At 46.4% G+C, this 13,900-nt stretch overlaps 1 protein-coding gene across 3 annotated transcripts in view; it reads right to left on the bottom strand.

The window, feature by feature from the left end:
• Positions 1 to 13,900, bottom strand: part of SCN8A (sodium voltage-gated channel alpha subunit 8) — a 63,786-nt gene that overhangs the window by 43,636 nt on the left and 6,250 nt on the right. For 2 of the 3 annotated variants that reach the window (XM_074530837.1, XM_074530839.1), the window contains exons 2-3: positions 9,904 to 10,233; positions 612 to 729 (exon numbers count right to left, since the gene is read on the bottom strand). In XM_074530837.1, the coding sequence (XP_074386938.1) occupies positions 612 to 729; positions 9,904 to 10,179 (394 nt within the window). In that variant the 5' untranslated portion in view covers positions 10,180 to 10,233. Of the gene's footprint in view, positions 1 to 611; positions 730 to 9,903; positions 10,234 to 13,900 lie in introns of those variants that run through there. The other variant, XM_074530840.1, reaches the window with a different exon arrangement.

Below are 13,900 nucleotides of genomic sequence, written 5' to 3'. Positions count from 1 at the left end.
AAATAAATAAACAGGCTGGAGCAGCTCAGTCAATAAAATACATTATTTTTCTCCTAAGAACACCATCGGATGGTGCCTCCAAAGCTCTGCAATTGGACATTCTGGAGGAGCTTTGCCATCAGCAGGATGTTTTAGAAATGCCCAAAAAGCAAGAAATTGAGGCAGTGTCTAATTACAGACAAGGTGGCTGCGGTTTGTTCTCCAGATAATAATTCTGTTTATTTCTATGTAATATCCTAATATTTATTTCATTAAATTTTAATTCCATTTAACCATTTCAGTAGCTTTTAAAGCATAACTCTCCTTCATGTAAAACACAACCTTAACTTACATCTGTTCCAAAACTCATCCACGTGTGTGAACAGGGAAAATAAAGGAGAATTTCCCCTTCATTGGAGTGGCTAAAAAACTGCTTTTCCCTCCAGCAAAAATCTGGATTTTTTTGCATATTCTGAGGCCACATCTCCAGGTGCAGGACTGGCATTTATATTTGAACTGAGCAAACAACAGCAGCTAAGAGATTTTCAATAAATGGAAAAGATTAGCAAAAGACAACAGCTAAGAGATTTTCAACAAATACCCAAAGGTAATTCGGTAATAAAAAGGATATGAATGTATCAAAATTTTAATAGCTATTCTTCTAAAGAGATTAAAAGGACTTAAAATGTACAAGGCAGGTGTGGCACTAAATCGGAAGAGTGTTTTCCCTCTGTTTAGTACTACAAAGGTCTGCAGAGAAAAAAAGAAAGAGAGAAAGAGAGAGTTAATGCAGGAAAATCATAGCAGGAATTGTACAAAGTAGACAGAATTCCAGGGTTAAAAAAAATAGCATTTTCTGTTGGTTATTTTGAATAATCTGCTTTATGAAGCTCCCATTAGGGTACAACACACCTGAACATCACAGGCATCACCCACCAGGACACCAGGGGTAATTCCACTCCAAAAATCCATTTATAATCTGAGATCCCGGCCAGGGCAGAAGGCAAAATTCCAAATTTCCCACCCAAGCCCCTCTTTGTCTCCCACACCCCATTATTCCTTCCTAAGGATCCCCAGAGCCCCAGAACCAGACCTGGCACAGCCCCTGCTGGAATCTGACATGTAAAGAACTCTTAGAATTTGAGACCTGCAAGCTAAAATTTAATATTAAACACAGGATTTGATCTGAGACCTTGGAAAATGCCTTTAAACTTAAGTGTTAAAGGTAAAAGCGTGGATTTAAAGTAGAGACACGTTAAGCTAAGTAAAGTTTGAAGTTTTAGTGTTTAGGACATAGAAAATAATAAAAATAGTTACAGAGGTAAAGAAGGAGTTTAGAATATAGCACTATAGGTTTGTGTGTTATAACATGATTGGCTAAGAAAGTTTACATTGTGGTATGAGTCTACAACATGAAATATTTAAGGATTGGGTCAAAAATATAAATATCTTTGCTTTATTTAATTGGTTAATAACTCTTTAAAAGGCCTTGTAATTAAGGGTCTTGGACTTTCTGAGTTCTGCTGTAACAATGTGAGCTGAACTCATCCTTCTTATAAAAAAATAAGCAAATAAAGTGCATCACTAAAAACAACTCAGAGGTCTTGTCTCAAACTTATTCAAAACTGCCCACAGGTGAATTATCACACCTCCCAAATAACCACAACAAGTCCTGCAGTTACAAATCCCTGGAAGGACAGACTGACAGGCAAAGAGGACCAAAACGTGGTGGCAGCGTCTACAGGGTCACCCACCATGCCCAGCACAGCAATCTCACTGCTTCTCCCTACACAGCTGGTGAAAATGTGAGATTAATTCCTTCAATCAGAACCTGGGGAAGGAATTTCAGGTTAATTTCTGCATTCAGAACCTGTGGGATGAATTTCAGGTTCATTTCTTCATTCAGAACCCATGGAATGAATTTCAGGTTCATTTCTCCATTCAGGATCTGTGGAAGGAATTTCAGGTTCATTTCTTCATTTGGAACCCATGGAATGAATTGCAGGTTCATTTCTGCATTCAGAACCTGTGGGATGAATTTCAGGTTAATTTCTCCATTCAGGATCTGTGGAAGGAATTTCAGGTTCATTTCTCCATTCAGGACGTGTGGAATGGATTTCAGGTTCATTTCTTCATTCAGAACCTGTGGAAGGAATTTCAGGTTCATTTCTCCATTAAGAATCTGTGGAATGGATTTCAGGATGATCTCTCCATTCAGAACCTGTGGAATGGATTTCAGGTTCATTTCCTCATTAAGAACCTGTGGAAGGAATTTCAGGTTCATTGTGGAAGCAGTTTCAGGTTCATTTCTCCATTCAGAACCTGTGGGATGAATTTCAGGTTCATTTCTCCATTTGGAACCTGTGGAAGGAATTTCAGGTTAATTTCTCCATTCAGGATCTGTGGAAGGAATTTCAGGTTCATTTCTCCATTAAGAATCTGTGGAATGAATTTCAGGATGATTTCTCCATTAAGAATCTATGGAATGAATTTCAGGTTCATTGCTCCATTCAGGACCTGAGGAAGGAATTTCAGCTTCATTTCTCCATTAAGAACCTGTGGAAGGAATTTCAGGTTCATTGTGGAAGGAATTTCAGGTTCATTTCTCCATTAAGAACCTGTGGAATGGATTTCAGGTTCATTTCCTCATTAAGAACCTGGGGAAGGAATTTCAGGTTCATTGTGGAAGGAGTTTCAGGTTCATTTCTCCATTCAGAACCTGTGGAATGGATTTCAGGATGATTTCTCCATTCAGAACCTGTGGAATGGATTTCAGGATGATTTCTCCATTCAGAACCTGTGGAATGAATTTCAGGTTCATTTCTCCATTAAGAACCTGTGGAATGAATTTCAGGATGATTTCTCCATTCAGAACCTGTGGAAGGAGTTTCAGGTTCATTTCCTCATTCAGAACCTGTGGAAGGAATTTCAGGTTCATTGTGGAAGGAGTTTCAGGTTCATTTCTCCATTCAGAACCTGTGGAATGGATTTCAGGATGATTTCTCCATTCAGAACCCATGGAATGAATTTCAGGTTCATTTCTCCATTCAGAACCTGTGGAAGGAATTTCAGGATGATTTCTCCATTCAGAACTGTGGAATGGATTTCAGGATGATTTCTCCATTAAGAACCTGTGGAAGGAATTTCAGGTTCCTTTCTCCATTAAGAACCTGGGGAAGGAATTTCAGGTTCATTGTGGAAGGAATTTCAGGTTCATTTCTCCATTCAGAACCTGTGGAATGAATTTCAGGTTCATTGTGGAAGGAATTTCAGGTTCATTTCTCCATTAAGAACCTGTGGAATGAATTTCAGGTTCATTGTGGAAGGAGTTTCAGGTTCATTTCTCCATTAAGAACCCATGGAATGGATTTCAGGATGATTTCTCCATTCAGAACCTGTGGAATGGATTTCAGGATGATTTCTCCATTCAGAACCTGTGGAATGATCCATGTGAGCACGGAGCAGAATTTCTCTGCTCCATCTCCCTGCAAAGCAGCACCAGGAGCACCAGGGCCAGCCTGGGGCTGTGGGTGCCTCACACCCAGAGCACCCAGAGGGGAAAATGCAATTTGTGAGCACTGAGAAGCCAAAGCCCTTTCCCTGGCCCCATTTTCCCCGTTTTTATCCCCTCCACGATGGCCCCAAAGCACAGCTGGGCTCACTGCTGTCTCCAACCCCAGCTGGCACAGCCCTGAGCTCAGAGCCAACCCCAGGGAATGCACCAGGGCTCTCTGCCAGCTCAGGCTTCCCCAGGAGACTCATCTTGGGAAATTTGTCATTTTCCTCGTCAATGGAACAACGTGTTTGAGCTCGTTTGGTTAAATTAGACCATTGAGCAGTAAATTATTTGCAAAGGAAATCAAAATCAGATTGTGGTTCAGCACGGAGAGAGGAAGGTTTGTTAGCAGAACCACTAATGCATCCCCAGAAAAAGCACTTTAAAGACAGCCCTGGACAGCTCTTAAATTGCAGCATCAAGAATTAATGACCAGATCACCTTGGCATGGGCAAACCTCCTAAAAGGCCCAAAGTTTTGCAAAATTGCCATTACAGAGTGCTCAGGGGACACCCAGTTCTAGGAATCAGCTCTCCCCCTGTCCCTGACACCAGAAACTCTCCAGGACTCACAACCCCTTCCTCTTGAAATCTCTTTAAAAATGATTTCCCAACTCTCCCACACCTTCTGGGCAATGAACCCTCCAGCAGGACCGTGCTGGACATTATGTGGGACAGGGGGAGCTGGGAGAAGCCAGGAACTTCCCAAAGCCCACAGTGCTGAATGTCCACTCATCCCTTGGACATCTCCAGGGATGGGGACTCCAAACCTTCCTGGGCAGCCCTTTCCAATGCCTGACCACCTTTCCCATGAACAAATCTAATTTTTCATCATCCCACTGCCAACCAAACACGCACTCCATGCTCTTCCTGCTCAGTCCCTCACCTGTTGTGTGACTGCACCTAAGGCAGCTCCTTGTTTTCTGCCCAGATTTCTCCTTTCACACCACAAACCCTCTTGAATTGCTCCTGCCTGTGAAGCCCATCACCCCTGGGCCTTTCAGCACAGCCCTCACACCAGTGAGGTGTCAGAATTCCAATCTGCTCCTGGATTACGACATCCACCATTCCCCTGTGCACCCTCTAAAGCCCTGAGTAAATCTCCACTTGGTCTTGTCAATAGAAAGAAAAGCCCAAAAGCCAAGAAATGTTTGGCAATTTAAACCCTCTCCTAGCTTTCCATTCTGCTGCTGACATATTAAAACTCCATTTCAAAATGGCTGCAAGCTCTTAAAACATTTTCTGGAGCTGGGCCAAGAACATCCTTAAGAGCTTTTAAGACGTGCTGAAGCAAAGCTCAAAACTCAGAGGAAGGTGATACCTGGAAAAAGGTATTTTGCAGTCAGTTTAGGAGATGGTTTTGTCTGGTTGGACTCCCCAAAAACTCCACCCTCTTCAGTTTCCATCAAGTTCATCAGGACTCACCAAAACCTTCCTCATAAAAAGAAGGTTCCATAAAAAATCAATCTGCAAAACGATGACTGTGCTTGGGAGAGCAACAGAACCAACTGGGGGATGGCAAGAATCATTCCAGCTCCAGCAAGATTTGAAACATTCCTGCTTCCTGCAGGTTTGCCACCGATGGCTGGGGAGTGAGGGGGAGTGGGCAGGAGATTTCAGAAGCAAACAGCTTTGGGAACAGCCTCAGAACACACGGGAGCACATTCCTGCAGCAGTGGCTCCCTGGTGGCTGCTGGAGAGGGAATTCACAGCAAACTCGGCCTCGCTGGGGGCTGAGCACTCACAGACACGAGCAGTGCTGAGAGCAGCCCTGGGCAGAAGGTTTGGGGTGCCCCAGGAGCCCCAAACCGAGCCTGGGCTGAGCCCCTCAGAGACCCCAGCCCTGAGAGATGTGCAGCTGTTGGGAATTCAGCTGCCAGAGACTGGAAAAGTACAAAGCCGTGGCTAATTCCAAGTCCTGCACCTGTGTTGATAGCATGTCCTTGAGGCCTAGCTGTAGTAGGATAACAAACAGTGAAAGAGACATGAGAAAAGAGAGATGTGACCCCTAAGGAATGAGGAAGAGTTGATGGTATAGTTTAACCAATAGATTGCTTGGCTTACAGAATATTCATAAGCTTATTACTCGCTGTATAAGTGTCTGATGCTCTCTTCAATAACCTGGAATTTGCTTATCACTCATATTGAGTGTCTGAGTCTCCCCTCACCGGCAAATGGCTCGGCCCCGACAAAGGCCCTCATTTTCGGTGACATGCAGCTGCTGCAGGGAGCCCCTGATTTTGAAGCTTTAAGGACCTCACAATCTGTGCAAGGAAATCCACTCTGCCTCCTGGCCAGAAATAATCCTCCAGCCTTTCCCCCTCACGAGTGGGCCGCAGTTACTGAGGAGATGGGAGCAGATTCCACACTTGGCACGCCCTGATCCCAGCTCTGCATGCCTGCATCCACAGCACCAACAGCTCCATCCCACTCTGCCTTCCCTCCAACACCTGGGGAGGACTGCAGAACACGCCTGCCAGGGAATCCAACCTCCTTTCTCCACTCTTTCCCTTCCACGCTCACTTTTCCTGCTCCTCTGAAGCCAAAGTGGAAGAAAAAACACCATTAAAGCGCTCAAGATCTGAGAAAGGCAACGAGAGGCTGGAAATAAGAATAAAAATCTGATTTTTGGGATGGTTCTGACTCTTCCCTCTGTTTTGGTGACTTCTCTGAAACGCAGACCCAGGAATGGTGTTGTGACCTTGCAGAGTCACCACGGCCAAGGCTCCTGAGGCACATCCCAGAGCCAGCCGTGCCTCCTGCAGCTGGTCCCTCACATCCCTGTGATTTTCCTGGGCCAAGGTGACATTCTGGACCCACAGGGCCCGTTTCCAAAGCTGGCATGTGACTTGACAAAGCTGCAAGTCACTCCCTTGGCACGAAGGCTCCGGAGAGATCCTCAGGTGCTTCTGTGGAGGCCATGGGTGACCTCAGACGTCCCAGCCCAGCCAGACCTCACCTGTGTGTGTGCGTGGACACTCCTCCTTTCCCCACTGAAATCCATCCACCTAAACCTGCCCACAGAATACCCAGGGACCTTCTGCTGCCTCATCTCTGCAGCCTTTGCAGGAGCAGGAGCGCCTTCACCTCATCCTGCAGCAGGGATGGAATCTGAGGGAATTGGAAATGGAAGGTGCTGGAGGAGAACAACCCCAACCTGGCAAACACCATGTCCAGAGGGAAAGAACAGTGTGAGGAGGGAAAGAACAGGGTGAGGAGGGAAAGAAAAGAGTCCAGAGGGAAAGAACAGAGTCCAGAGGGAAAGAACAGGGTGAGGAGGGAAAGAACAGGGTCCAAAAGGGAAAGAACAGGGTCCAGAGGGAAAGAACAGGGTGAGGAGGGAAAGAACAGGGTGAGGAGGGAAAGAACAGAGTCCAGAGGGAAAGAAAAGAGTCCAGAGGGAAAGAAAAGAGTCCAGAGGGAAAGAACAGAGTCCAGAGGGAAAGAACAGGGTGAGGAGGGAAAGAAAAGAGTCCAGAGGGAAAGAACAGAGTCCAGAGGGGAAGAACAGGGTGAGGAGGTGCTGAGGAGGGATGGGCTGGACCATGAATGGTTCAGAAGGAAAGAGAGGCGTAGAAGATGGAAAAACTTCCAAAATGGAAATCCTGGATGTGGGAATGAAAGAGGAAAATGGCCCTGATGTCTCAACAAACACTGAAGGATTTAAGGCCGTGAGGCTGCTCTGCTCCCCAGGCTGGGGCTGCTCACACAGAGTTTTTCCTGAATTTTGATTGCACATGTGAACGAGGAAGTTCATGTACCTGCCTTTTGGATATGTGAATTGAAATGGTTTGGGTTTCCATAATAAAAATGGTCAACTATTGCTCCTACCCAGGAACTGGAAAGCCATTTCAAGTTGTAAAACAAGAAAACACGAAAAAATTCTTTCTGGTCCTTACACAGAGACAAAAAGGAGCTAAAGCAGCTCCCAAAGCTGCTGCCTGTGAGCAAAGGGATTCCAGATTCTCCTCAGAGCCATGATTTACCCCTCACGTCAAGACAGGGGCTAGAATGTGTCCAGAGCTGGGAACAAGCTGAACTTGATCCTGGAGGTCTTTTCCAATTCAAGGATTCTGGGATTCTGTGACTCCCATATTGCAAAACTGAGCAGAGGAAAGAGCAGCACCTTGGACAAAACCATTGCTGGGCTACAAACCCGGGAGCTGTGACTGCCTGTGCCACGCTTCTGTTTCCAGGTCACACTGTTTCTCCTTTAAATATCAGTTTACAGGTGCTGGGAGGTTCAGCTGCTCTGTTAAAATGCAGTTTCAGTTTCCTCAGACCAAACCAAGATCACCGTGTCCTCCTGCAGGGGAAAAGCAACCAGCTGATTCGTCCCTGTGCACGCTGCAAAAGCAAAGACCTGTGATGCAAAACCTTCTGGAGAAGGGGAGAGAGAAAAAAAAAAAAAAAAAAAATCTTGGAAAACTTCCCATGATTCAAGCAGATTCGTAATTCCTGATGATTCAGAGAAGGGCCTTTTTTAATGGCCTTAAAAAAAAAAAAATTCTTTGTGGAAAGTCACTGAGTGTTGGAAGCAGCAAGGAGCACTAAGGCAAGGCTGAGAGGGACAGGGAGGGAGCAGAGGATTCAGGGGGTGTGGGGAGGCCAGCAGGGCTGGGGGGGTTTGCTCCCATCTCCAGAACCTTCCCTGCATTCCCAGGGATGAGGCAGATGCCTTCAGGGAGGGAATGCAGCTCATGCCTGCCTCTCCAAATGGAAGGTTTATTCATAGCCCCGTGCTGGGAGGCGGGTGCGACAGGAGGGGTGAGGGGGTTCCCTGCGCCTCCCTTTGGGGTCTGGGGGGGAATGGTGAGAGCCAGGGAGCTCTGCCCGCTGCCCCTTCAGCACTGTCCCTTCCTTCAGCCAGATAAAACAGGAATTGGCCCCATTCTCCCACCGACAGCAGCCCTGCACCTCACAGACACTGAGAGGCTCCAAAACTCCGGCAGTGGCACCACGGACATTCCTGTGGTGGGAAAAAGGGGCTGAGAGACCCTGGGAGTTCTCTTGGGAGGGTGGGCACAGGGTGCCAGGGAAGCTGTGGGTGCTCCTGCATCCCTGGCAGTGCCCAAGGCCAGGCTGGACAGGGCTGGGAGCAGCTGGGACAGTGCAAAGTGTCCCTGGCCCTGGCAGGGGTGGCACTGGATGAGCTTTAAGGTCCCTCCCAACCTAAATCCTGGAATTCCATGACCTGCTCTCTCCAGAACCAGACTGGTTTAATAAAGAGAAAATAGTTGTTTAATAAATAAAGAGTATTTCTGAGGATATCTGTCCTGGTTCAGGGCAAATTCTGGAGCCTAAGCTGCAGCTCCTGGTAGTGCAACTCCTGGAGGAGCACATCAGCTGGGCACCACGATGCCAAACACAGATCCCCAAATTTCACAGCCCTGCTCTGAGTCAGAACCTGCCCTCAGCACTCTGCACACAAGAATTAATTGACACAAACAACCATTAAATTAATCAGAGTAAAGAATGGTCAGTTACTCTCATCACTCCCCAAACTCAGCTGATTCCATGTCAACGATGCCCTGCCAGTCTCAGAGCCACTCCTGAGCGTGGCACAAACATCTGTCCCAACAAAAACTGACCAAACTCACTGCTCACCCATGACAGAGATGCACACTCAGGCATTCTGAGCTCTGGGCAGCCCCAGCACAGCTCCTGTCACCCACCCAGCCCAGTGCAGCTCCCCAGAGGCACAGCCGAGCCTCACTCGAGATGGAGACTGCCTCAATTAGACTTGTATCAAAGAAAGCAATGAAATCAAACACTGAAGAACCTCAGTTTTGCCTTCTAATGAAATCAGTGACCATGCTCCTCATTCCATCACCAGGGCATCCCTCCCCTTCATCCCCAGCAGAGTCTGCAACCATTCCCTCATGACAGCTTTTCTCCAAGCACCTCAGCACCCATAAATGCTTCCCGCCACATCACCTTAGACAAATAAAAATTAAGATGAAAGTGAGTTTAGTCTCCTTTTTTGCCACGATTCTGTGTCCCAGTGCTTCATAACCATCAACTTCAGACTGAATTCCACGTAAGTGATGAAATACACACTGAAACCCTTACTGTTACCCCTCCATTAAATTCTTCTTATTGCCCTGATGGTTCAAATTGGCACATTAGCACAACTTGAACTATTTTTAGTTTCCAGAGCTTGCTCTCCTAACTCCACCCTTAAAGACTGAGTGATAGAGGTGATAATATCAGAAAGAAAAATATATAAAAAATATATTATATATACAAAACAACCAAACCATCCCCATCCAAAACTCCCTTCCTTTATCTTCTGTTCAAGCCACAACCCAAACCTGTAAGCTCCCAAGAAATAAAGGCGCTTTAGCAACTCCTTCCTTGCAGACTCACTTTCTGGGTCATATAATAAGGGTCAAAGTCCTCCAGTGGCACAGCAACCAGCCCTTTAGGGATGTCCCCGTAGATGAAAGGCAAATTCTTGCCCGCCTCAAGGTCACTGTTTGGTTTTGGTTTGCTGTCTTCATCGTCGTCCCGGTGGCTGCTGTCCTGCTTGGAGCGCTGCTTCTTCTTCAGCTCCGCGATGTGTTTCTCGATGTTGGCCAGGGACTCCGGAGTGAAGGGTTTAAAACTCTCGGGGCCTGGTGGTGCGAGCAGCCGCGCTGCCATCTTTTCATCCTGCAGCAGCTTCTTTAGAGATGTTGCAGCCCGGGCAGGTCAGCTCTGTGGGGAGAAAGCACGGGCACGGGGTGAGAGCGGCACGGGGAGCCCCGGTGCCCACAGCCCCGCGGGGGTGATGCCCTGGAACACAGCTAGGTAAAGAATAAAGGAGGGATTTATTATTGAAAAGGCCTTTACAGCAGCACAAGAGCCTGGCCATGGCACTTACTGTCCACCCAAGATGGCTCATTGGCTCTTGGCTCGCTGTCCACCCAAGATGGACAATAGTCACGAGATTTCGTACAATTATAAATTTTTATTTATACTTGTCAAGCCCTGAGGGTGTAAATGACACCTTGAGGGGCACCCTGGAACAGAGCAAGACAGAGTTAAAGAATAAAGGAGGGATTTATTATTAAAAAGGCCTTTACAGGATCCACCTTGGGCAGCACAAGAGCCTGGCCAAGGCACTTATTGTCCACCCAAGATGGACTCAGAGTCATGAGTTTTCATACAATTATAAATTTTTATTTATACTTTTCAAACTTGTCTAAGGCTGCAGGTGATGCCTTGAGAGGTTCCTGGAACAGAGCTAGACAGAGTTAAACAATAAATTACAGATTTATTAAAAGGATATCCTCAAAGGATACACCTTGGGCAGCACAAGAGCCTGGCCATGGCACTTATTGTCCACCCAAGATGGAAAATAGTCACGAGTTTTCATACAATTATAAATTTTTGTTTATACTTTTCAAACCTGTCTAAGGCTGCTGGTGATGCCTTGAGAGGTTCCTGGAACAGAGCTAGACAGAGTTAAAGAATTAAGCAAGGATTTATTGAAAGGATCTCATCAATGGATACACCTTGGGCAGCAAAAGGGCCTGGCCATGGCTCCACCCAAGATGGACACCAGTCATCAGTTTTCACACTTTTATAAGTTTTGGTTCATTTCTATATTGGGTTAATTGTCCAATTCCAGCTCCAGGTTATGCAGTCCCATCCTCACAGATTCCTCAATTCCCTGCTGTTTACACTTTTTGGGCCTGAAGCTGCAGCTCTTGGCTCTGGGGCTGGCACAGGATTGTTCTGTCTGACTGAGCTGTGAGGAGAACTGGCTAAAACACTTTCTGTGAAGTTCAGAGTTCTGTACCAATGCAGCACAGCGTCTGGAAAAGATGAAAGCTCAAACTGAAGGCATCAGGGTGAGGAGCAAACCTGCTGGTTTCACCCCAAAATGAGCTCCAGGCACGTGCACACCATGGCTGAACCCACCTTCAGTGCCCAAGGTGCCACCTCAATGAGTTCTACGAGCAAGAGGCACCTTGTGGGATCTCCCCAGCCCCACTGGGCCCTCCTGAGCACAAACTATTCTGGAAAAACCACCCAGAAAAGCAACTCGATGCTCACAGCAGAGCTGGCAGGAAGTTGGTTCCCCCGAAGGCAGCCGCCCACCAGGGCTCTGCAGCTCCGCTCCCCGTGCCAGCTCCAGGAGCAGGAATGGCAGGAATGGCAGCAATGGCAGCAATGGCAGGAATACCCTGCACTTGTGAGCTGCTGCTGCTGCTGCCTCGGCAGCCTGTTCTCACTCCGAGAGGCCAAGGGAGACAGGGATGACAGAAACCCTGCACTGATGCAACAGCACTGCAGTGCTGCAGGCTGGAAGGGAACCCAGCCCCGGCACGGTGCTCGGAGAGGGACCCGAACACCAAATCCAACAGGAGAGGCACAAAAACCATGAGAATATGGCACAAAACCAGTGAGGATATGGCACAAAAACTGTGAGGATGTGGCACAAAACCAGTGAGGATATGGCACCAAAACCAGTGAGGATATGGCACAAAAACTGTGAGGATATGGCACAAAACCAGTGAGGATGTGGCACCAAAAGCAGTGACAATATGGCACAAAACCAGTGAGGATGTGGCACAAAAAATGAGGATATGGCACAAAAACCAGTGAGGATATGGCACAAAAACCTTGAGGATGTGGCATAAAAACTGTGAGAATATGGCACAGAAACCATGAGGATGTGGCACAAAAACCATGAGGATGTGGCACAAAACCAAGAGAATATGGCACCAAAACCAGTGAGGATATGGCACAAAACCAGTGAGGATATGGCACAAAACCAGTGAGGATATGGCACAAAACCAGTGAGGATATGGCACAGAACCATGAGGATATGGCACAAAAACCATGAGGATATGGCACAAAAACCACGAGGATGTGGCACAAAAACCAGTGAGGATATGGGACAAAAACCGTGAGGATGTGGCACAAAAATCTTGAGGATATGGCACAAAAACTGTGAGGATATGGCACAAAAACTGTGAGGATGTGGCACAAAAACCATGAGGATATGGAACAAAAACCAGTGAGGATATGGCACAGAAACCATGAGGATGTGGCACAAAACCAGCGAGGATGTGGCACAAAAAATGAGGATATGGAACAAAAACCATGAGGATATGGAACAAAAACCATGAGGATATGGAACAAAAACCATGAGGATATGGAACAAAAACCATGAGGATATGGCACAAAAACCAAGAGAATATGGCACAAAAACCAGTGAGAATATGGCACAAAAATCTTGAGGATATGGCACAAAACCAGTGAGGATATGGAACAAAAACCATGAGGATATGGAACAAAAACCATGAGGATATGGCACAAAAATCAAGAGAATATGGCACAAAAATCTTGAGGATATGGCACAAAACCAGTGAGGATATGGAACAAAAACCTGCAAGGATATGGCACAAAACCAGTGAGGATATGGCACAAAAAATGAGGATATGGAACAAAAACCATGAGGATATGGAACAAAAACCATGAGGATATGGCACAAAAACCAAGAGAATATGGCACAAAAACCAGTGAGAATATGGCACAAAAACTGTGAGGATGTGGCACCAAAACCAGTGAGGATGTGGCACGAAAACTGTGAGGATATGGCACAAAAACCATGAGGAAATGGCACAAAAACCGTGAGGAAATGGCACAAAAATCTTGAGGAAATGGCACAGAACAAACCCTAGAGCTGTCTGGAATAGGGTCCCTCAAGCAAGGAAAAAGATCAGCAGTAAGGTCAGATCTTTTAAGGCAACACAAACACAGCATCCAAATAAATATTAAAGATCTGGAGAAAAAAAAAATGACTTTCAGATTCCTTGGAAACTACGAAATTGTTAAAATTCAGCTATTTCAGCACGGGGTCAAGCACGCCCAGCCTGCCCAGGCCATGGGGATGGAGCTGAATTCACGTGGGAGGAGCTCAGGGAAGCTGAACTCAACTCTCTGGAGTGCAGTGGGCTTCAGGAACAAATAAAACCCAATAAATAAATAACTGAGTCCCTGGGAAGAATACCTGGAGATCCTCAGCACAGCAATTCCAAAGCTGGAACACCCAGTGCAAATCATTCAGAGGGAACTCAGGTTATCCCTTGCAACTGCTGTGACACAACCTTTACACCCTGATCCACACACATCAACCTGAAACTCCACCACACTCTCAAATGCTCTTTCCAGCTCAGCTTTTATCTGGAAATCCAAAAAATCCTGGAGTACACATCTCCCTCCTTATGTAATTCCAGAGTTTGGGATTCTCTTCCTATAAAACTGATTGGGTATTTCTACAGTAATAATAGTAAAGATTCAAAAAAGATGGCAAGAAGGGGAGAGAAGGGCCAGTATCCTGGTCACAATATCTCTGAGAAATCACCAAATG

This window comes from Zonotrichia albicollis, chromosome 33 (genome assembly GCF_047830755.1).
Source record: "Zonotrichia albicollis isolate bZonAlb1 chromosome 33, bZonAlb1.hap1, whole genome shotgun sequence".
In the NCBI taxonomy this organism is placed as follows: domain Eukaryota; kingdom Metazoa; phylum Chordata; class Aves; order Passeriformes; family Passerellidae; genus Zonotrichia; species Zonotrichia albicollis.
The sequence above is the reverse complement of the archived record's forward strand: the minus strand, read 5'-3'. Positions and strand labels throughout refer to the sequence as shown.